This window comes from Somniosus microcephalus, chromosome 11 (genome assembly GCF_052327205.1).
Source record: "Somniosus microcephalus isolate GS21.2 chromosome 11, FLI_Smic_1.0, whole genome shotgun sequence".
Taxonomy (NCBI): Eukaryota; Metazoa; Chordata; class Chondrichthyes; order Squaliformes; family Somniosidae; genus Somniosus; species Somniosus microcephalus.
Genome location: NC_140997.1, coordinates 216,938,313 through 216,961,931, shown reverse-complemented (window position 1 = coordinate 216,961,931; position 23,619 = coordinate 216,938,313). Strand labels below are relative to the sequence as shown.

At 45.3% G+C, this 23,619-nt stretch overlaps 2 protein-coding genes across 3 annotated transcripts in view; one reads left to right on the top strand and one right to left on the bottom strand.

Annotated features, from left to right (window-relative positions):
• Nucleotides 1-1,792: 1,792 nt before the first annotated feature.
• On the top strand, nucleotides 1,793-6,093 carry tma7 (translation machinery associated 7 homolog; the record flags this gene model as incomplete). The annotated part of the gene is made up of 2 exons (XM_086000004.1): nucleotides 1,793-1,898; nucleotides 5,898-6,093. Coding segments are annotated over 2 exons (141 nt in total), but the record flags the coding sequence as incomplete, so codon positions are not given.
• Nucleotides 6,094-14,385: 8,292 nt separating this feature from the next.
• Nucleotides 14,386-23,619, bottom strand: part of dnase1l4.1 (deoxyribonuclease 1 like 4, tandem duplicate 1) — a 44,649-nt gene continuing 35,415 nt past the window's right edge. For both annotated transcript variants that reach the window (XM_086001951.1, XM_086001949.1), the window contains 3 exons: nucleotides 17,600-17,757; nucleotides 15,445-15,541; nucleotides 14,386-14,542 (listed from right to left, as the gene is read on the bottom strand). In XM_086001951.1, the coding sequence (XP_085858077.1) occupies nucleotides 14,486-14,542; nucleotides 15,445-15,541; nucleotides 17,600-17,757 (312 nt within the window). In that variant the 3' untranslated portion in view covers nucleotides 14,386-14,485. The remainder of the gene's footprint in view (nucleotides 14,543-15,444; nucleotides 15,542-17,599; nucleotides 17,758-23,619) is intronic.

The following is a 23,619-nucleotide window of genomic DNA, read 5'->3' as shown; positions in this document are numbered from 1 at the left end:
ATGTACATCTCTTAAGGTTCCCTCCCATTTATCTCCTCTTAAGGTTGAAGAGTCTGAATTTTTTGTAAGTAATAATTCTCATAAATTGGTTCTTTGACATTAGCCGCATCACCTCCAGGGTTTGTTGCTTCCCTTGTGCCTCGGTGACAGTGCATAAAGGGTGGCTGGACCAGAGCACTGCACCGTCTCAGGAGGATAGCCTCAGATTTATGGTATAATTAAGCATTCTGTTCGTTTTATTGATTCAAATGAAGAATAGACTAAAACCAAATTGCTGAGAATCTTCGTATCAACATGTGTGATTCGATTGGGGAGGAGGAGTGACGGTCCAGATTCGCCTCGCGGAGTTCTGACACATGGTTAACAAGTCTTAAATGCTTTTCTTCTGTCAAAGCACAACGCAGAGTGAATTTACAAATGGTCTGTGTGGACTGGCTGAAAGAACCTGTTTCTTCTCCAAGTCCTTCAAAAAAAATAGCGCTTTCTGACTTGAGTTGTGTGGTTATAGTGGAGGCAGCGTCGCATGGGTCAATAGGTCGCGTTGCTGGAACCGTACTCCATCCCCGCAAATCCAGGTGACCTTTCATGGAATCATTACAGAAGTCACAACACTTGGCACGGCCAATCGTTGGCCGCAATCAGTAAATCAAGCCGAATGCTGAGCTACATTCCCCGAAGGATGTTAGTGAACCAGTTAGCCTGCATCGTGCGGGAAATTCCTGTTTTTTCCTTTTATTTTTGAAGCTTGCCGCCAGGACTGCAGTAGGGAGCGCTGCAATTAGCCTCGGGGCTAGGGAAGGGCAAAATACGAGCCAGGGTTCCACTGATCACCTTCCAGTGATGTACGTCAACGTTGGATCGAAGCTCAACCTTAACTGGTCAAATAGGCCGCTGACACCGACTGTCTGGGTTCAGATGTGAAGATAGGCAGGTTGAATGAGGTATTGCAGGGATTGATTCGGAGGGGTGACCAAAAGCTTGACCAAGGGTTTTTCTTTTTTTAAAGTGCAGGAAGAGTTTTAGTTGGTGAGTTCCAAAGGGTACGACTGAGGCAGCTACTGCCAATGGTGAAGCAAAGTGAGGTGGTTTCACAAAAAAGTCGATGTCAAACGGAAGATTCGGCAGGGCATATAGAGTTGGTAAGATTGCAGAGATAGGGTGGAGAAAGGGGGCACGGTGGCATGGTGGAGAAAGGGGGCACGGCATAGTGGTTAGCACTGTTGCCTCACAGCGCCAGGGACCCGGGTTCGAATCCGGCCTCGGGTGACTGTCTGTGTGGAGTTTGCACATTCTCCCCGTGTTTGCGTGGGTTTCCTCCGGGTGCTCCGGTTTCCTCCCACAGTCCAAAGATGTGCGGGTTAGGTTGATTGGCTATGATAAATTGACCCTTAGTGTTAGGGGATTAAATACGTGGGGTTACGGGGATAGGGTGGGATATGTGTCGGTGCAGGCTCGATGGGCCGAAATGGCCTCTATCTGCACTGTGGGGTTTCTGTGATTCTGTGAAAGGTGATTGATTTATAGAGGAGGTCAAGGATTATAAATGCGATGCATTGGGAGATCAGGTGACTTTTGCAGGTTAGCGATTGAGTGGGAGAGAATGAGAGATATTTTTGGGCAAGTTGGACTTTATGGAGGATGGGAGGACAAAAAGGTGAGCATTCAAATAAAGTCTGGAGATGGTGAAGGCATGGATAAGCTTTTGCACGAATAACTAATTGCTAATTTTGCTGGATTGTATTGTGTCTAGCCAGCATGATCAGTGTTTGCTGGAGTCACATATCCTGAATAACTTCCCCTGTCCTTGCAGGATGATCTTGCTTTCAAACAGAAGAAGAAGGAGGAGCAGAAAAAGCTTGATGAGATGAAAACGAAAGCTGCAGGCAAAGGGCCACTCGGTGAGTAACTTGATTGCCATGCGTTTGGGGAAAAAAACTTCACTACAAAGAAAACAAGTAAATGAAAGCCGATATCCAACCCATCACGTGTGACGTCAACAGCACAAGACCGGTCAGGAAAACCCCTGTCTATCCCACCCTTTCATTAAACCCAGTGGGGAGAAATTGTGCTCACTGACCCTGGACAGGCCTGGTTGCTGCAGGAAACCACAATCGTGTTAGCTCCAAGTGTTTTGCTCCATGTGTGGTGCTGTGGATGGTCAACCAATATCATCTTCAGTAGATTAGTAATGGGCATGTTTTGGACTGATGACAACTGAATGAGATAAACCAATGTGAAAGAGTCAAATGGACCACCGTGGTCTCTGGTTCCTGTAACCGCAATCCATCGTCCATAGTGATAATTGAGGTATCTGAACACTAGGACAGCTTGTTTATAGTTTAGGGAGTTGGAGAGATAGATACTAAGGTAAATATTAATCTTTATTTCATTTACGCTGGTTTCGCCATCCCTTATGCACCAATCTCCAGTGAGGCTGCAGATCAGGAACCAGCTTCCTGGTCTCGGATAAAACTGCCACGAAGGCAGAGTTTGGAGCCTTTTAGACAGCGATGTGTTTAATTGCCCAGAGCTGTCATTCTTCATACTGACAGTGCAGGATTTAGCCATAAATGTTTCTTGATCTTGCAGCTACACTTAGTGGGTAATTAAAATCTCCTAGAACAATAATTTTGTTCCTTAGCCTTTTCACTGTTCTGTCTAGAGTTTCTCTTCCATTTCCCTTCCACAATTAGGGGGTCTGAAGTATAGCCCCACTACTGTAACAATTCACTCTTTATGTTGGATCTCTAACTACAGGAAACTCTCTTTACCAGCACCTAAATATCTGGAAATCTCTCTTAACCGGCAAAATTCAGGAGTAGGTTCAGATATGTTTTACCATATATTAGTGGCTGTGTAACCGGGGTTCCTGCACCTGTGGCCGTGCAACAGGGACTCCTGGATCTGTGGCCGTGTAACCGGCACTCCTGCACAAGTGCCGTGTACGGGGCTCTCGTACCTCAGTAACTATACCTCTCTGTAATCCGGACTTTTTGATCAACCAGCACCACGCCGGTCCCGTCGGTGCCAGATAAAAGAGTTTCCTGTATATTGACTTTGAACCGTTTTTATTTTGTACATCTGTCCTGTCTGCAACTTGTATTCCCTCTTCCACCAATATTACCACTCCTCCGCCTTCTGTCCTTTCTAAAAATAATAACCCAATGTTTAATGGCCACTCCTGTCCAGTTTTCAGCCAAGTTTCTGTCAGTGCTATTAAATCAGTATGACTTTGTGACATAATTGCAATACTTGTACTTTTTTTTTCAATTAACACTATTCGTATCCACTTGATTTTTGTTTTGTCCGAACTAATGCCTCATTTCTTTATCTTGGTCTTTTCCCTCCTTATAATTAATTGATTTTGATTTTTCCTTCTCTAACCCCTTTATTCCTTCTGCATTTAATTCTTTTTGCTAACTTTTAGTATATTTACCTCGTCTGTTTCTACTCTCTCTACTTGTTTTTTCTCATTGCTTTTCCTTGCCCCCCCCTTTTCTAATTTAAAATACTCTTCGCTTCCCTGTTTATCTATTTTGCTGCGTTAATAGCTCCCTTCCTGTTCCAATGGAGCCCATTCTTGCAGAATAGCTCCCTTTCTCCCAAGAACGGGTGCCCATGCCCCATAAAACACAAACCCTCTCCCTGGCACCATCCCTTCAGCCATGGTTGACTTTCTAAATCTTACGATCCTTCTCTATTTTAGCACATGACCAGGGCGACAGCAGAGCTTTCGGGGCACTCTTATCTGTACTGCAAAAGATGGTGTCCAACCATCTAACTATTGAGTCTCCTATTACTCCTGCATTCCTAACTGAATTGCTAATCTCTTTCTCCCCCCACCACTAGAACTGTGCCTTTTGTCTGTGTTTGGTCCCTCCTCCCCAGTCTCGGTACCTTCAGTATTATTTACCAATTCTCATGGACGCAAATTGGTTACAAAAGAAATCCTGTCATGATTTGTTGTCCGGCTGTCTTGGCCAGTGCCAATACGGCAAGTGATTTGGCAAGGTGTGCTGTTTTGTGAAAGATCCTGCACTTGCTGCGTGTTGTATGTTCAAATACAATCATTTAGCTTTAAAAGGTCTGGAGGCAGTGAATATACTGGTTCTTGCGCAGTAGCAAATCTTTTGCCCTGACTCTGCTTCCCCAGAGCAGTAGCAAAAAAAAAAAAACCCATAGCCACAGGGGGTGGCAGCATCAGCAGTAAAGGCCACAGTTAAAACCGCATCAGCAGCTTGACGTGCATATATGGAGAAGGCCAGGGGTTTGGATACTTGCTGCATGAAGACGATGCTTGCGTGCTGTTTTTGCTCAGCGGAAGCTGATCTGAGGTGGTGCTTGAACCGGACCTATTTTGACGTGCTGGGGGTGAGGAGGGATCGTTTCCTGATGGGGTGGGCAAGTGACCTGTTTTCAGCGACCCTCTCTTTTCCCCCCCCCCCCCCCCAATGAATGCTTCAATATAACCCCTTACTAACAATTCTGGACCAGCAACTTCGGCTGATTCTTTTGTGTATTTTGCCTTTGGTCGGTCTCAGTGCAGAATGCCTAATGTTTTGCTGGACTTCCTTATGGCTGTCCATTCCCAAGAGGATTTGTAGGTTACTTGTCTCCAAGCTTCTAGCCAATAACACGTGTTTCCCAGGCATAGAATCGTAGAATAGTGCAGCACAGAAGGAGGCCATTCGGCCCCTTGAGTCTGTGCCGGCTCTTTCGAAGAGTAATCCAGTTAATCCCAGTCCCCCGCTCTTTCCCCCATAATCCCTGCAATTCTTTCTCCAAGTATTTATCCAATTCCTTACCATTGAATCTGTCCACCACCCTATCAGGCAGTGCATTCCAAATCCCAACCACTCATTGCCTAAAGAAGTTTTTCCTCCCGTCGCCTCTGGCTCTTCGAATAATCAGTGAGTAGGTAATTAAACCCTGTCCTAGATCAGTCATTTTGTCGTGTAAAAATTCCTGGCAGCAGACTTGTCCTTCCACCGCACACTACATTGGGACGTACAAGACTTGAAGGAAAAATAGTATACAGTTGAAACAACTTGTATGTGCAGACTTGTCCCAGTGGCTCGGCCAGTTAAGGCAGTGAGTAGTGTAGTTATTCACACCTGGAAGTCCCCAACTGAGTTAGTTACTCTGTCAGGGCAGTGTTTGGGATGCTACAATTTTTTTTATTCGTTCTAAAGATGTGGTCGTCGCTGGCAAAGCTGGCATTTATTGCCCATTCTGAAATGCCCTTCAGAAGATGGTGGTGAGCCACCTTCTTGAACCGCAGAGGGCAGTTTAGAGTCACCCACATCACTGTGGGTCTGGAGTCACATATAGGCCAGACCGGGTAAGGGCGGCAGATTTCCTTCCCTAAAGGACATTAGTGAACCAGATGGGTTTTTACAACAATCCGGTAGTTTCGTGGTCACCATTACTGATACTAGCTTTTTATTCCAGATTTATTTAATTAACTGAATTTAAATTCCCCGGCTGCCGTGGTAGGGTTTGAACTCGCGTCTCTGGTTCATTCGTCCAGGCTTCCCAATTATTAGTCCAGTAGCATATGCTACCATACCCCTGACCTTAGAATTCCTATGTTGGAGAGGCGAAAATCAGGCACGGTCCCAGTTCCTGCTTGGTGTCCAATGAACGGGATGTGCGGGTCGGATTGGGCTCGGCTGTGATGCCCCAATGGTCAAACAGTTTCCAACACTCAAATTTGTGCCCAACGTGTGAAGGAACAGCACTCTGGGTGAGGTACTAGAGAATGACTGATGCCTGTGGAAGAGTACCCCAGCTCGGAGTAAGTGCCTTCAGGAGAGAGCGAGCAGAGGGAAATATTGTTCAAAAAGGGAGGCCGAATACTTGAGAGTTTATACAGCTGTTGGTCTTTTTCTCTGCAGCTGCTGGAGGCATTAAGAAGTCAGGCAAGAAGTAACGGGGAAACGTTGGAACATCCAAAATGAACTGTGCCGCCCGCCACTGCGTCACTGGTTTGTCTCCAGAGGGTGGAGGACTACATTTACAACCTGCTTTTGTTACTTGTCCCTGTAAATTGTATATTTGTTTAAAACACCAATAAAGTTTTTTTTCCTTGTTTTTTTTTTTGTCTGTTGTCAGTAGGATTTCACTAGAATGTAATAGTTGTCTTGTTTTTTAGTCTTTTCATTTGAACCGTTTTTTAAAAGGGCCAGCAGTACAGTTACAAATTTGCCCTTCCAAACTTGGGTCGAGTCTGGAGACCATTTTGGGCTGTGTAACAATAGGCTGAAGTAGTGCTGGGAACAATTTGAGGAGATGAATTAAAGATAGTGTAGCACAGGTGACAGTGTATCGGTAGTGTTACACTAAGCCCAGTGATAACATCCGTCTCTGGTTGACCATCGTCCCAATATTTCACTAGGAGTAACTCTCTAAAGGGATCTGTTTCAGCAGATTGGAACCATGTCCAGCCCAGGTTATAGGGGCATATGGGCCACTGTAGCTTTCCGGTCCTTTGGGAAGGAGTTGAGGTTGTTTAACGTGCCTCAGTGCCAATTACAGGAAACTTTGGTTTATCCGGAGGTTGTATGTCCGGAAACCTCGATCTAACGGCAGAAATCAGCAGCTGTTTTGTTAGGTTTTTTTCCTTCTAGCATTTTTTTAAACAGTCAGTCTCTGGAAAGCCTCTCTGAAGCTGTTGCTGAGCTACAGAGATGCTTCCAAGGTAAGGGCTGACTGTTTACAAGCTGTTGCTAAGCAACAGTGTTTCTTGTCAGATACGGAGATGAAAACCTCCGTATCCTTCAACATTAGCGCTGGTCTGTCCGGAAGTTTTCATAGATCGGCATCACGCCGGTGCCGGATATCGCCAAGTTTCCTGTACTATCCATTTCCAAGAGGGGCTGGCAGATGACATACCTCAAAGTTTGGGCCTGGCAGAGGCGATGGGCCTGGAGGAGTGCAGGGCTTGTTGGGTCTGAGCACTTGATGTTGACCGTGCAAGTCCTGGATGGATACAAAGAATTTGATTCCAGCACCAGGTGGAAGGAGGCAAGGGAGAATTATCATTCATGGAGAATAGCTTTGTTGCAGTTTCTTATATTTTTATTTGTTCATGAGATGTGGGCGTCGCTGGCAAGGCCAGCATTTATTGCTCATCCCTAATTGCCCTTGAACTGAGTGGCTTGCTAGGCCATTTCAGAAGGCAGTTAAGAATCAACCGCTGTGGGTCTGGAGACACATATAGGCCAGACCAGGTAAGGACAGCAGATTTCCCTCCCTAAAGGACATTAGTGAACCAGATGGATTTTTACGACAATTTGGTAGTTTCATGGTCACCATTACTGATGCTAACTTTTTATTCCAGATTTATCTAATTAACTGAATTTAATTCCACAGCTGCCGTGGTGGGATTTGAACACGTGTTTCCGGATCATTCAGGTCTCTGGATTACGAGTCCAGTAACATAATCATTTGCCCTACCGTTCCCTCCAATTGCTGTATAATTGCATCTCATTACAAATGTATCGAATAGTGATGGATAAAAATTGGATTGGCCCCTCATTGAACTGAATTTACCGCCTTTGAGTTGGCGCATGGATTTTTTTTTTTTAATTTATACAAATGTTCTGTAATTTTTATTTACTGTCATGCAGAATTGGAGGTTTAATCTGACTTAATGGATCTTGTGATTTTTTAAAAAATTTATTTTAAAACTACTCAAACTGGCAGGATTGAATATAATGTGCGCACATAGTTTGGGAACTGTCCACAGGAATCATGTATGTTTGCATGGCCATTCTTTGGTAAGAATTTTTAAGTGTATAGCAGTAAATCTGGAAAGTCTATACACACTTGTTTTTATGATTGCGTTAAAAAAATGACTTAAAAGTTGCAAATGAAACCGAAGATAGAACGTGATGGAGGTCTTTGAACACTGGTTCTGGATTTGTAGACCTAAAATTCCACCCTGACGTATGATACAAGAAATGCTGCCACAAAGCAGGAACGAGACAGAAGGAATCTGAAGTTTGATTCCCTCTGGAGCAGAAGGTCGAAAGAGTAGGAGTGGGACACAATTAGGGGCACTGGTGACTTAAGTCAAATTATGCTTTTATTACATGGGATTCCTGGATTTTTGGCTGGTATTTTGGGGATTGCATTCCACTAGGGGGAAAAAGTAGGTCAGTGTGCTGCCTGTTCAAGAACTTTCAGCCATGCGTGGGCCAGGTGATCACGTTCCACCACCTGCACTAAATGGGTCTTCAGTCTGAAATAAAAACAATGCTGGAAATACTCAGCAGGTCAAGCAGCATCTGTGGCAAGAGAAATATTTAATGTTTCAGGCTGCAATGTTAACTTTCTCTCTCCACAGATGCTGCCTGACCTGAGCGTTTCCAACATTGCTGTTATTTCAGATTTCCAACATCCGCACTATTTTGCTTTTGTATGGGTCTTCGTTCTTTTGGTTTTTCTGTTAGCAGCAATATATCTTTCTGCTTCCAAAATGTGAAATGGGGTCATAAGTATAAGGTAGTCACTAATAAATCCAATAAGGGGTGCAGGAGAAACTTTGTTACTCAGGGTGGATAGAATGTGGAATTTGCTGGCGAATAGCATAGATGCCCTTAAGGGGAAGTTAGATAAGTACATGAGGGAGAAAGGATTAGAAGGATATGCAGATAGGGTGGGAGGAGGCTCCTGTGGAGCATAAACACTAGTTGGGTTGAGTGGCCTGTTTCTGTACTGTAAATTCTATATGTAAAACAGAAAAATACTTCCCTATATAATGCTTCAATTGTGTTGAATAGTGAATCTTCTCCCTTGTAGTACTGCCTTTCTTCCAGCAGGTGGTACTACTGTATCATCTAAAACTTAAAATCATTTTGCCAAATCCAGCAGCAGCATATTCTGACACCCTTTTCCAGACAGCAGGAAGACTGATGTAAGACTTGCATTTATATAGTGCCTTATCGTGGCTCACTAGAGAGCAGTGCAGACTTGGCATCAAGTCAGGAGAGATCAGTTTCACACACACTGACCGGGAGAATGCAGGTTTGAATTACAAGACACCTATTTTGTTCCTACATTTCTATTGCTACGGATAGAGGAGTTCCACAGAGGAGCTTTAGGCCCAACTATCTTCAGCTGCTTCATCAATGCCCTACCCTCATCACAAGGTCAAAAGTCAGGCTGTTTGCTAATGATTGCAGTGTGTTCAGTTCCATTTGCAATTCCTCCGCTACTAAAGTAGTCCATGCCCGCATGCAGCAAGATTTTTATTCATTCATGGGATGTGGGTGTCGCTGGCAAGGCCAGCATTTATTGCCCATCCCTAATTGCCCTTCAGAAGGTGGTGGTGAGGCCCCTGTCTTGAACCACTGCAGTCTGTGCTGAAGATACTCCCACAGTGCGGTGGAGAGTGTTCCAGGATTTTGACCCAGTGACAATGGAGGACAGGTGATATATTTCCAAGTAAGGATGGTGTTTGACTTGGAGGTGGTGGTGTTCCCATGCGCCTGCTGCCCTTGTCATTCTAGCTGGTAGAGGTGGGAGGTGCTGTCGAAAGAAGCCTTGGCGAGTTACTGCAATGCATCTTGTAGATGATACACACTGCAGCCACGGTACGCCGGTGGTGGAGGGAGTGAATGTTTAAGGCGGTGGATGGGGTGCCAATCAAGCGAGCCGCTTTGTCCTGGATGGTGTCGAGCTCCTTGAGCGTTGTTGGAGCTGCACTCATCCAGGCAAGTGGAGAGTATTCCATCACACTCCTGACTTGTGCCTTGTAGATGGTGGAAAGGCTTTGGGGAGTCAGGAGGTGAGACACTTGCCACAGAATACCTAGCCTCTGACCTCTTGTAGCCACAGTATGTGGCTGGTCTAGTTAAGTTCCTGGTCAATGGTGACCCCCAGGATGTTGTTGAGGGGGGATTCGGCGATGGTAATGCCGTTGAATGTCAAAGGGCCACTCAGACTCTTGTTGGAGATAGTCATTGCCTGGCACTTGTGTGGCACGAATGTTACTTGCCATTTATCAGCCCAAGCCTGAATGTCGTCCAGGTCTTGCTGCATGTGGGCACGGACTGCTTCATTATCTGAGGTGTTGTAAATGGAACTGAACACTGTGCAGTTATCAGCGAACATCCCCACTTCTGACCTTATTTATCCATTTTGTCTCTGAATTCTTGGCCGAAGTTCAGTTTCACTTGTAGGTACATGTTTTAGTGAATTTTCTGCTCAAACTCGGTTTTTCAATTTGTTTTAAGTATGTACCTGACAAGGGCTACTTTTATCGTCCATCCTTAGTTGCCCGGAGAAAGTAGCATACGTTCACCTTTAACTGCTGCAGTCCTTGTGGTGATGATGCTCGCAGGATATTGACCCAGGGATGATGAGGGAATGACAATATATGTCCAAGTCTGGATGATGTGTGACTTGGTGTTCCCACAACATTGTGCTTATCCTTCTCAGTGCTCTCTGCCCTCCATTGGCACCCGGTTAAGCAACGACACAATTTTAAAATTCACAACCTTGTTTTCAAATCCCTCCAAGGCCTCTCCCCTCCCTATCTCTGTAATCTCCACAAGCCCCACAACCCTCCGAGATATCTGCGCTCCTCTAATTCTGGCCTCTTCAGCATCCTCGATTTCAAACACTCCACCATTGGTGGCCGTGCCTTCAGCTGCCAAGGCCCTAAGCTCTGGAATTCCCTCTTTAAAACTCTCCGGCCCTCTACTTCTCTTTCCTCCTTTAAGACGCTCCTTAAAACCTGCCTATTTGACCAAGCCTTTGGTCATCTACCCTAATATCGCCTTATGTGGCTTAGTGTCAAATTTTGTTCTTTAACGCTCCTGTGAAGCGCCTTGGGACGTTTTACTGTTAAAGACGCTATATAAATACAAGTTGTTGGTAAAAGTTGCAAGGGATGGGATTGCTGTTGAAGTAATGGATTGCAATTCATTCCCATTTTTGACACCTGGTGTCACAATCAAACACTGAAGTCACTCCCTACTCGGTGCCAAAATGAGGGAAGATTTCTTCTGTACGCTGGGTAGTGAATCCATAAATATGTTTGTAAAGAATGTGTTTATGATTTCACTACATATGGTGCACGGAGGAAATATTCCGCCATCATACCTTTACCCCAGTCGTGTAGGAAAAGTGCTTCCTACTGGGTGGAGTTTTCACTGCATACCTGCCACCTTCATGATCCTTCTCAGTAGCATTGCTAACTTATTAACTGGCAATTGGGGGCTATTGAGTCGCGTCTGCTAGTAACTAGGTTGAGATTGCTCAAATTAATTTCAGATGCAGCCCTCGGAAGTAACTTTCATTCCATTGGTCAGGCTGGATTTGAACCCAATCCTAGAGGCGGATTGATTGTGTCCATTTCCCCGTAAGTATCAAGTAGTTACTCATCAAGTACTCACGTGTCCTAGGTCTAGTATGTTCCGTGCAGAACAGATTTTGTTTGCTTTGCCTGTCTTTAGCTCAATCATGTAAGATCTCAAACCGCATCCGTGGAGAGAGAAACAGAATTAACGTTTCAGGTCTGGGACCCTTCATCAGTTCTGATGAAGGGTCACAGACCTGAAACGTTAACTCTGTTTCTCTCTCCACGGATGCTGCCTGGCCTGCTGAGTGTTTCCAGCATTTTCAGTTGTTATTTCAGATTTCCAGCATCCGCAGTATTTTGCTATTATATAAGATCTCAAACCATTCTTTTTCCCTTTTTTTAAAAACCTTTTCCAATATCTGTGTACACAAGAAGGGTGGACAAAACCAGACCCACTGCTCAAGTGTGGGTTCAGCAAAATCCACTCCCACCTCCTCCTCTACACTCCCAGTGTGGGGGCTGTGCTAAAATGGAATACAGGTTGGAGAATCAGCCTTACCAGAAACCAATGCTCCCTTCAAACATGGTTCTCTGCTAACGGTGTGGGAGCACTGAATTTACCCTTTTAGTGCCAGGCGTGGCTCAGTGGGCAGCACCCTCGCCTCTGAGTCAGAGGGTCGTGGGTTCAAGTCCCGCTCCAGAGACTTGAGCACAAAAATCTAGGCTGACGCTCCAGTGCAGTGCTGAGGGAGTGTTGCACTGTCGGAGGTGCCGTCTTTCGGATGAGACGTTAAACCAAGGCCCCGTCTGCTCTCTCAGGTGAACGTAAAAGACCCCACTGGCACTATTTTGAAGAAGAGCAGGGGAGTTATCCCCGGTGCCCTGGATAATATTTATCCCTCAATCAACACAATGACCAGATAATCTGTTTTTGTTATCAGGTTGCTGTTTGTGGGAGCTTGCTGTGCGCAAATTGGCTGCTGCGTTTCCCACATTACAACAGTGACTACACTCCAAAAAAGTACTTCATTGGCTGTAAAGTGCTTTGGGACGTCCGGTGGTCATGAAAGGTGCTATAGAAATGGAAATCTTTCTTTTAGATATCGTATAATCTGTTAACATTCTTGTTTCTTTGGTCACCACGGTCATACCCTGACAACAGTTTCAATGCTTGGTCACCACCCCACTCATCTTTCCTGCTTCACTTCTATTAACTGGTAAGCTCTTCATCGTCTAATCAGTTTTGCTTTTTTTCCTGATGTTGCGTATTTTAATATTAAATGTAATTTGCCCTTAGTCTGCTTATAGTTGCTATGTGTCTATTGATCTGATACCAATTTCCTCATTTTCCCACCCAAAAAACCTATAACGGGCAGATTTACAAATGGATGGAAATGCTGCCACTATTCTAATGCCACTCTCCCTCACTCGATACTCTTATTTGGGTGTTGGTCACCTGACCTCTAGAACGATATTTTAAAAAATCCTGCCCGTACACTAACCTCAATCAAGAATCTTCTGTGCATTTATCTGTTTGTATAGTTGAGTCCGAATGAAGACGCTGTGCGAAATACCATTGCCTTATTTTCTCACCTCTATACAGGCATAAGTGTAAATTTGGATGAACGTACAGTGGGGTGTTTAAGGCTGCTGTGGTTGTTAACTCTTTCTCTCTCCACAGATGCTGTCTGACCTGCTGAGTATTTCCAGCATTTTCTATTTTGTTATCTTAAGGGAGAGGTGGTTGCAGACAGCGACATGCCTTGATATTTCCCTTTGCCTGGTTCTGCCTTAAATTGGTGTATATGCCCATTGACCGATAGATTGCTCTCTTAACTGATTCAGCCCAGACAGCTCTGATTGTGTGGAATATCAATTATATCATTTGTGCACATTACATAAAATTACAGCACAGAAACAGGCCATTCGGCCCAACGGGTCTATGCTTGTGTTCATGCTCCACACGAGCCCCCTCCCACCCTACTTCATCTCACCCCATCAGCATATCCTTCTATTCCTTTCTCCCTCGTGTTTATCTAGCTTCCCCTTAAATGCATCTAATGCTATTCACCTCAACTACTCCGTGTGGTAGCGAGTTCCACATTCTAACCACTCTCTGGGTAAAGGAAGTTTCTCCTGAATTCCCTGTTGGATTTATCGGTAACTATCTTATATTGGTGGCCTCTAGTTTTTGGATTCCCCCACAAGTGGAAATATTTTCTCTACGTCTTCATAGAAACATAGAAGATAGGAGCAGGAGTAGGCCATTCGGCCCCTTGAGCCTGCTCCGCCATTCAATGCGATCATGGCTGATCATCCAAATTCAGTACCCTGTCCCTGCCTTCTCCCCATATCCCTTGATCCCCTTAGCCTTAAGAAATATATCTAACTCCTTCCTGAATATATTTAATGAATTGGCCTCCACTGCCTTCTGTGGTAGAGAATTCCACAGGTTCACCACTCTCTGGGTGAAGAAATTCCTCCTCATCTCTGTCCTAAATGGCTTACCCCTTATCCTTAGACTGTGACCCCTGGTTCTGGACTCCCCGCCACCGGAAACAGCCTTCCTGCATTTAGTCTGTCTAGTCCTGTTAATCATAATCTTAAAGACCTCTTGTTTGCACGAATGTCACGCAGTAAACTTTAACGTTAGCGAGTTTTGCTAAATATGTGTAAAGATGAAGAACGCCTCATCCCAGTAACTCAGTCTGGGAATCGGTGCAAGGATTCACCAGACAGTCACTAGCTTTTACGCATGCTAAATGGTCCCTCAAATGCACCCACAAACTTTCCACATTGCTCTCCCCTGTTTTAACTGGGTACCAAAGCTTCCTGTTGACAACCAGAGATGCAAGATGTTCATTGGTAAACGCGAGGACATCCTTGTGCTTTTGTTCAGAACAAGGAACCAACAGCACAGTTCCCAGTAATTAAAAACAGTGGGTCTCTGCTGTCAGAACAAGCAAAGTCAAGTTGTCAATATTTACAAGTACAGCTGATGGCAGAACTGCGGATTTTGAATCTACTGAAACTTTATGGACACCTTAAGATGACATCAAATTTCACCAAGACTCGACTGTTAATTCAACTTTAATGTTACTTTCCAGTGTTGCCCAGTTTCAGTTCAGTGCTGGCGTGTTCACTGGTGCTGCCCAGGTTAGGTTCATTTCTCTCCTACTTGATCAATTTGAGTTCCACCTCGACAGGGTAGTGGTCACTAACGTCCAAAGCCTGATCATTTAAAAAAAAGATGATTTTTATTATCCGGCTACATTGTGCATCATCATTTAATTCATTAAATATATTCAAGAAGGAGTTGGATATATTTCTTAAGGCTAAAGGGATCAAGGGGTATGGGGAGAAAGCAGGGACAGGGTACTGAATTTGGATGATCAGCCATGATCGCATTGAATGGTGGAGCAGGCTCGAGGGGCCGAATGGCCGACTCCTGCTCCTATCTTCTGTGTTTCTATGTTAAGTAAAAATGATGAAGGGGGCGAACACCGCGTGCCCTCCCCGCCACCCACGCCTGCACTGTTCCCGCCAGGCAGAAGGGATTACATCGGATATACAGCACAGAAACAGGCCATTCGGCCCAACCAGTCCATGCTGGTGTTTATGCTCCACTCGAGCCTCCTCCCGTCTTTCCTCATCTAAATCTATCAGCATAACCCTCTATTCTCTTCTCCCTCACATGCTTATTTAGCCTCCCCTTAAATGTATCGACATTATTCACTTCAACCACTCCCTGTGGTAGCGAGTTCCACATTCTCACCACTCTCTGGGTAAAGAAGTTTCTTCTGAATTCCCTATTGGATTTCTTGGTGACTATCTTATATTAATGGCCTCTAGTTTTGCTCTTCCCCACAAGTGGAAACATTCTCTCTGTATCCACTCTATCAAAGCCTTTCATTATTTTAAAGACCTCTATTAGGTCACCCCTCAGCCTTCTCTTTTCAAGAGAAAAGAGACCCAGCCTGTTCATCCTTTCCTGATATGTACACCGTCGCATTTCTGGTATCATCGTTGTAAATCTTTTCTGCACTTTCTCCAGTGCCTCTATATCCTTTTGAATCTGGGTTAAAATCTGCCCTTAAAACTCAATTCACGAAATCTGTCACCATCTGGCCTACCTGCTCTTGAGTCAGTTTCAGTGCTTCCTGGAAGTTGAAGGGCTTTGCGGAATTTGGAACAATCCCCTGATAAAACGTATCGCCGTAAACAACAATCCTGTCAACAACAGCAACAGCCATAATCAGAGACAGTGCCAGCAGCAGTGTAAACAGAGAATTCACTGTGGACTCCGAACACATCAAGAGAAAGACACTTTATACAGGAAACGAAAAAAATATATATTGTTAAGGGATGCGATCTTATCCAAGGCTGATTCGTTTAGAGTGAGATGCACTCATTTTGATTTAAAGCTGACATACCATTTGTATTTCACCCTTGAAAACAAACACAGCTTCATATGTTTAAATGGATTTGTGATCCATCTTATTCTTTTTGTTCATAATCTTGTTCTTTATATTTCCCCAGTGTTGACAGCTCTGTCGTCTCCTGTCTCCCAGAGCTAGTTCAAAGTTTTCCCCTTTAAAAATCTTTTCCCTGTGACTGGAATTGTGTTTGACGTTTCTCCCCATATATGACCAAGGTAGTTCGGATTTTTGGCATATAGTTAATTAAAACTAAACCATTTTACATAGGTGGCATCTTGGTGCAGGGTTCCCGGCAGGGTGAGTATTGTTGTCCTAGTGGAGGAAGGGAACAAGTTGAGGTGAAGCGTGTCCTCCAAGGACGGTGAGGACGGTGAGGCCTCTTGCATTGTTCCACGGAAGCTCAGCATAAGCTCGAGGAACAGCACCTCATCTTTCGATTAGGCACTTTACAGCCTTCTGGACTCAACATAGAGTTCAACAATTTCAGATCACAACCTCGGCCCCTATCACATATATATATATTTTCTTCTTTTTTATCCACACTTTTTGTTTGGCCTTTTTTTCTTCCCTCCCACATGGCAGCCGTCCTTCATTCTGCCAGCGCAATTCACACCCCATCTAGAGCCATCCTTTGTTCCTTAACCTGTCCCATTACCACCTCCTCTCGCCTTGAATATCTCTCAATGTCTCTCAACGTCTCTTAATGTCTCCTGCTTTCTATCCTATCACTGACCTTCCCTTTTGTTCTTTCATCCCCTCCCCCTTTTCCCAGCCCCTAAACCTGCTTCCCATTTCCTGCTTTTTTCTCAGTTCTGACGAAGGGTCTTCGACCTGAAACGTTGACTCTCTTTCTCTCTCCACGGATGCTGCCCTGGCCTGCTGAGTTTTTCCAGCATTTTCTGTTGTTATTAAACTCTCCCTGTTCAGGTGGATGTAAAAAAAACTCACGACACTGTTCGAAGAGCAGAGGGATCTCCCAAGTGTCCCCTACCGGAAACAGGGGTTGCATCAAAATACATAATAGCTTGTAAAATGGAAGTGGATAAATATCTGAAAGAATTTTTTATGAAAGAATATAGGTTAAAGACAGGGGAATGGGATGAAGTAGAAAGCTCTTTCAGGTGCAAAGGGGCTACATGGTCTCATGTTGTATGGAAAATGTTATGATTCAACGAGTTATATTAATTATGGATTAATATTGCATACAGCACAACAGATGGCCAGCAGTGAGTTACATAATGAATATCGCGTGCTGGCAGTAAGTTTTATTAAAGGTGCCTTCGGGAACGGCAACCTGAATGGAGGTAATAATATTACAGTATTCTAGCCTTAGAATTTTTTGTGTAAAAGTAATCCATGGAGAAAAGGCCACATGAATAATACATCAAGTTGTTGTTGGCAGTAACCCTTCCGTCTTCTTTTAATGAGATGGTGATGTTCGGTATACAAAGCAACCAGGAAGGAGGCTGAGGAGGGGACTCAACTCTGGCAGCTTGCACAGTGTAGGGCGGTGCGTCGAAGGTCCCTTACTCCAGCCAGGTTACCAGCAAGGTGACTGGTGGAACCCAGGCAGTTCTGGGAGAGTGGCTGGAAAATTAGTGGGGCAGGAGTCACCCAGAGCCACTTTCACACCTCTGCATGGGCAGTCGGAAATCCTGCCCATCTTCTCAGCTGGAAAATTATGTGTAGTGGGGGGAGGGAGAGCTCCTTCAAAAATGGGGGAAGTAAATAAATGTAAACGATGATGTGGGGGTGGGGGGGTGGTTCGGCAGGAGAAGGAAACCAGGCAATTAAGCAATGACTTTGAACAGACCCTGTTCTCTTCCCAGGCTTGTGATCTGTGTTTCACCTGTCATAGGCCCGGTCCGTCTTTTGACTTGCGGTAGTGTCCTCATCGTCTCCAATGAGCCAGTGGAACTCCTTATCTTTTCGAATCCGGATCGTTTCCATCTTCTCCTTCGATACATACCTTCCATCGGCATTAAAGTCTCCGAGTATCATGATGTTCTGTGGAAAGAGGAAGATGTCAGGTGAGCTTTGACATGATGAAAGCCCCTCCTGTGCAGTGTCTCATTAAATGAAGCCAGTTGAACCTAGAAATAACTGGTGGTGATGTTAACAGATGACACTTAAATGTACTTGTGTAACATTCCTCTGCTCACTATTTTAACACAGTAACTCATTTACTTTAAATCAGTTAATTCCTCTCCAAAAAGAAATATCATACAAATACGTTAAACATGTGCCTGCTACTACATTAAGTCATTTCCAGGCTTAAATGTCTTATTTTTAGTAATGTTCAAATGAAACTGTAATGCTTTCTATTCTACCACAGGGTTTTTTTTTTTTTTAACCCTAAATAATTTCTTTTAATTTTTTTAAGTAGTTACTTTATTGGACCCCAATTGCAGCTGGTCCTAACTCACCACCATGCTTGTCAGTGTCCTGTATGCAGTGATGCCAACATTGAGGAGTAAGGTTTAGAATGATGAAGTTAGACAGATTGCGAACTCACTAAGGCAAAGGGAGTTGAGCTCTCCTGATGGCCAAGTCCTGGAATGCACACACCTTGTGTCAGCTGTGGCTCAGTGGGTAGAACACTCTGGCCTCTGAGTCAGGAGGTTTGTGGGTTCGAAGTCCCACCCCAGAGGCTTGAGCACAAAAATCTAGGCTGACACGCCAGTGGGCTGTCAGGCAGCCTGCTGACATTCCATCCTCTGGGCTCGTACATGAAGATTTGTATTGGATGAGGTCCTGGAAGGTATCCGTGGGAGGCATGGCTCAGGTTGGAAGAAAGTTGGATGACATAAATGGTGGTGTGATTGTTTTTTTTTTTTAAGAGTGACATGGTACTGAGGGAGTGCTGCTCTGTCAGAGGTACCGTCTTTTGAATGGGACATTAAGCCGAGGCCCTGTCTGCTCTCTCAGGTGGACGTAAATGATCCCATGGCACTATTTGGAAGAACAGGGGAGTTCTCCCTGGTGTCTTGGCCAATATTTATCCCTCAACCAACATAACAAACAAACAGATTATCTGGTCATTATCACATTGCTATTTGTGGGAGCTTGCTCTGCGTAAATTGGTTGCTCCATGTCCTACATTCAAACAGTGACTACATTTCAAAAAAATACTTCTGGCTGTAAAGCGCTTTGGGACGTCCAGTGGTCGTTAAAGGCGCTATATAAATGCATTTTTTTTTGTGTGTGGTACTGAGCCATACAGATCAGGAAGGTATCAGGTTTGATCCTAGGCCAGTGGTGAGTTTGCCGATCTCAGCTGGATGAGGCTTTAGAGATGCTACAATGAGCTTTGGTGCCTCAGGTTTAGGCAGTGGCAAAACAAGCCAGGGTTTATTCACCTGACCTAACAACAGAAAATGCTGGAAAAACTCAGCAGGCCAGGCAACATCCGTGGAGAGAAAATAGAGTCAACGTTTCGAGTCAAACTCTTTGTCAAGACTGGAAAGGCACAGGAAATGAAATAGATTGAAAGGCCGGGCTGGGAGAGAACAAAAGAGCAGTGAAGAGTATTAAGAGGTATTCAAAACGAGACGAGATGGTGATAGGACTAGTGGAGACAAAAGACGGCTCTAGATTAGGTGTAAAATGTGCTGGCAGAATGGGAGACAGCTGCCATGTGGGAGAGAGAAAGAAAAGAAAAAAAAAAAGAGGGCGGGGGGAAAGGGCCAAAACAAAGGTGGGGATAAAATATAAGTAAAAATGTAATGGGGGCCGAGGTTATGATCTGAAATTGTTGAACGCGATATTGAGTCCGGAAGGCTGTAAAGTGCCTAATCGGAAGATGAGGTGTTATTCCTCGAGCTTACGCTGAGCTTCCGTGGAACAATGCAAGAGCCCGAGTACAGTGAGGTCTGAGTGGGAATGGGGCGGTGAATTAAAATGACAGGCGACCGGAAGCTCGGGGTCATCCTTACGGACTGAACGGAGGTGTTCCGCAAAGCGGTCACCCAATCTGCGTTTGGTCTCCCCAATGTACCTGATCGCCAGCCAATGATACCCGTGTGGGGCTCATCTCTGATGCCCCCTGCGGGCTGTCCGGCAGCCTGCTGACATTCATCCTCTAGGCTCGTACATGAAGATTTGTATTGGATGAGATCCTGGAAGGTATCCGTGGGAGGCATGGCTCAGGTTGGGAAAAAGTTGGAGGACATAAATGGTGGTGTGATTGTTTTGTTTTTTAAGAGTGACGTGCAACAGAATAGGTTACATTTTTAAACCAAACTGGACTGTTCATTCCTAATGAGTGAGACTTGTCAGGTCTTCACACGCTTCCTAGGCCGCTCCGCACGTGGTCTGCTCAATCCCAAGCAATTTTGCGTGGTGACCCTTTGGGATAGCAGCAGAATTACTCTTGAACAAAAGCAAAGTACTGCGGATGCTGGAAATAAAAACAGAAAATGCTGGAGACACTCAGCAGGTCAGGCAGCATCTGTGGAGAGAGAAACAGAGTTAAAGTTTCAGGTCGATGACCTTTCGTCAGAACTGTGATGAAAGGTCATCGACCTGAAACGTTAACTCTGTTTCTCTCTCCACAGATGCTGCTTGACCGGTTGAGTATTTCCAGCATTTTATGAATTACTCTTGAAATTCATTTAAATAGTTTATTAATAATAAGATTATTTATGGTATGATTGCTGTATTTGGAATTTTACTGCTAACAGTGCCATTTAAGGAACTAAATGTGGTCGCTGGAATTCTCACTTGCCATCAATATAAGATAGTCATCAAGAAATGAAATAGGGAATTCAGAAGAAACTTCTTTACCCAAAGAGTGGTGAGAATGTGGAACTCGCTACCACAAGGAGTGGGTGAAGCGAAAAGTATAGATGCATTTAAGGGGAGGCTAGATAAGCATGTGAGGGAGAAGGGAATAGAGGGTTATACTGATAGAGTTAGATGAGGAAGGATGGGAGGAGGCTCGAGGGGAGCATAAATGCTGGCATGGACTGGTTGGGCGGACTGGTCTGTTTCTGTGCTGTATATTCTGTATATTGTTAAGTAAAAATAGACAAGAGTAGATAGATTGTTGGCCCCCATTTCCCACTAAAACCACCTTCTATTGTGAGTTCTAAATCAACAATGATATCAGTGAGCCCTGCCTCAGGTGTAACTCTCACACCAGGGCCAATTCTGATACATGTGAACTTCATTTTACCACTTCTGCCCACGCCCTTTGCTAATTTCCTCCTACCCCACCCCACCCAACACCCCTCACCCCCCACCCACAACCCCTCCCTCACCCCCACTCCCCCCCACCCACCATCCCTCACTCCGCTCACCTACCACCCCCTCACGCCTCACCCCCACCCCACTCCACCCACCAACCCTCACCCACCACCCCCCACCCACACACCCCTCACCCCCACTCCCCCCACCCACCCCCCTCACCCCCACTCCCCTCCACCCACCATCCCTCACCCCCCTCATCCACCACCCCCCTCATTCACCACCCCTTCACCCCCACCTCACCCACCATCCCTCACCCACCACCCCTCACCCCACCCACCATTCCTCACCCCTCCCTCACCCCCCTCACCCCACCCCCACCCACCATTCCTCACCCCCTCACCCCACCCCCCTCACCCCACCCCACCCCACCTCACCCCCCACCCAACCTCACCCCCCCACCCAACACTCAACCTCACCCCCCCACCCAACACCCAAGCTCACCCCTCCCACCCAACACCCAAACTCACCCCCCACCCAACCTCACCACCCCAAGTCTGCCAGTTGTCACCTTCCTTTCACTGATTTCCCTGCCAATCTGCAGTTTCTACACCCCCTCTCTCCCATAGTTCCTGTATTGGTATCCCTGATCTTATGATCACCTGCAACCAGCACTCAGTCCCATAGCTGCTTATTCTAGGTGAGATAGACAGTACTCAGAAACTGCAGTGCTCTGGTAAGGCCACACCTTGAGTACCGTGTCCAGTTCTGAGGGCCAAGACACAAGGGGAGACATTCAAGCACTGAAGGCAGTGCAGAGAAGACCATAGTGTCAGAGAGCTGAGCTATGAGGAAACGCTTGGAACGAGTTTTCAGCTTGGAAAGGAGGCATCTGAGAGGTTTATAAGATAGTAAATGGTATGGAAAGGGTAAATCTGGAACACAGAACTGAAAGGCTTAGAGGGTTCGGAATTCTTAAAGTGCATCCAGGAGAGCTTTTTGAGCCAGCATGTAGAAAGTCCTACAAGAGAGGGGGCGGTACTGGACCTAATTCTAGGGAATGTAGCTGGGCAAGTGGTAGAAGTGTCAGTAAGAGAGCATTTTGGTGACCGTGACCATAATTCGGTGAGATTTAAGGTAGACATGGAAAAGGACAAAGAAATAAGGGTTCTAAATTAGGGGAAGGCTGATTTTAATATGATAAGGCAGGATCTGGCCAAAGTGGATTGGGATAAGCTACTTGTAGGAAAATCCACATCAGAGCAGTGGGATTCTTTCAGAAAGGAAATAGAGAGAGTACAACGCCAACATGTTCCCGTAATGGTCAAGGGTGGAACCAACAAGCCCTGGGAACCCTGGATGTCAAGGGATATACAAGAATGGATTAGGAAAAAAAGGGAGGCTTTTGACAGATACAAAGGACTAAAAACAGTGGAAGCCCTAGATGAGTATAGAAAGGGCAGGGGGTATTTAAAAAAGAAATTAGGAGAGCAAAGAGGCGGCATGAAAAAACACTGGCGGGCAAAATAAAGGAAAATCCCAAGGTGTTTTATAAGTATATTAAGGGCAAGAGGATGACCAGGGAAAGAGTAGGGCCCATTAGGGACCAAAGTGGAAATCTGTGTGTAGAGCCGGAAGATGTGGGTGAGGTTTTAAATGAATATTTTGCATCTGTGTTCACTATGGAGAAGGACCATGTAGGCATAGAAATCAGGCAGGGGGATTGTGATATACTTGAACAAATTAATATTGAGAGGGAGGAGGTACTAGCAGTTTTAGTGGGCTTAAAAGTGGATAAATCCCCAGGCCCAGACGAGATGTATCCCAGGCTGCTGTGTGAGGCAAGGGAGGAGATTGCAGGGGCTCTGACACAAATTTTCAGAACCTCTCTGGCCACAGGAGAGGTGCCAGATGACTGGAGGACAGCTAACGTAGTACCATTATTCAAGAAGGGTAGTCGGGATAAACCAGGGAATTACAGGCCAGTGAGCCTAACATCAGTGGTAGGGAAATTATTGAAAAAAATTCTGAGGGACAGAATTAGTCTCCACTTGGAGAGGCAAGGATTAATCAAGGATAGTCAGCATGGCTTTGTCAGGGGGAGATCATGTCTAACTAATTTGATTGAATTTTTCGAGGGGGTGACTAGGTGTGTGGATGAGGGTAGTGCAGTTGATGTCGTCTACATGGACTTCAGTAAAACTTTTGACAAAGTCCTGCATGGGAGATTGGTCAAGAAGGTAAGAGCCCATGGGATTCAGGGCAATTTGGCACATTGGATCGAAAATTGGCTTAGTGGCAGGAGGCAGAGGGTGATGGTCGAAGGTTGTTTGTGTGACTGGAAGCCTGTGTCTAGTGGTGTACCGCAGGGATCGGTGCTGGGTCCTTTGCTGTTTGCAGTGTACATAATGATTTAGATATGAATGTAGGAGGTATGATCAGTAAGTTCGCAGATGACACAAAAATCGGTGGAGTGGTAAATAGCGAGGAGGGAAGCCTCAGGCTACAGGACGATATAGATGGGTTGGTCAGATGGGCAGAACAGTGGAAAATGGAATTTAACCCTGAAAAGTGTGAGGTGATGCATTTTGGGAGGACTATCAAGGCAAGGGAATACACAATGAATGGTAGGATCCTAGGAAGGACAGAGGATCAGAGGGACCTTGGTGTGCATGTACATAG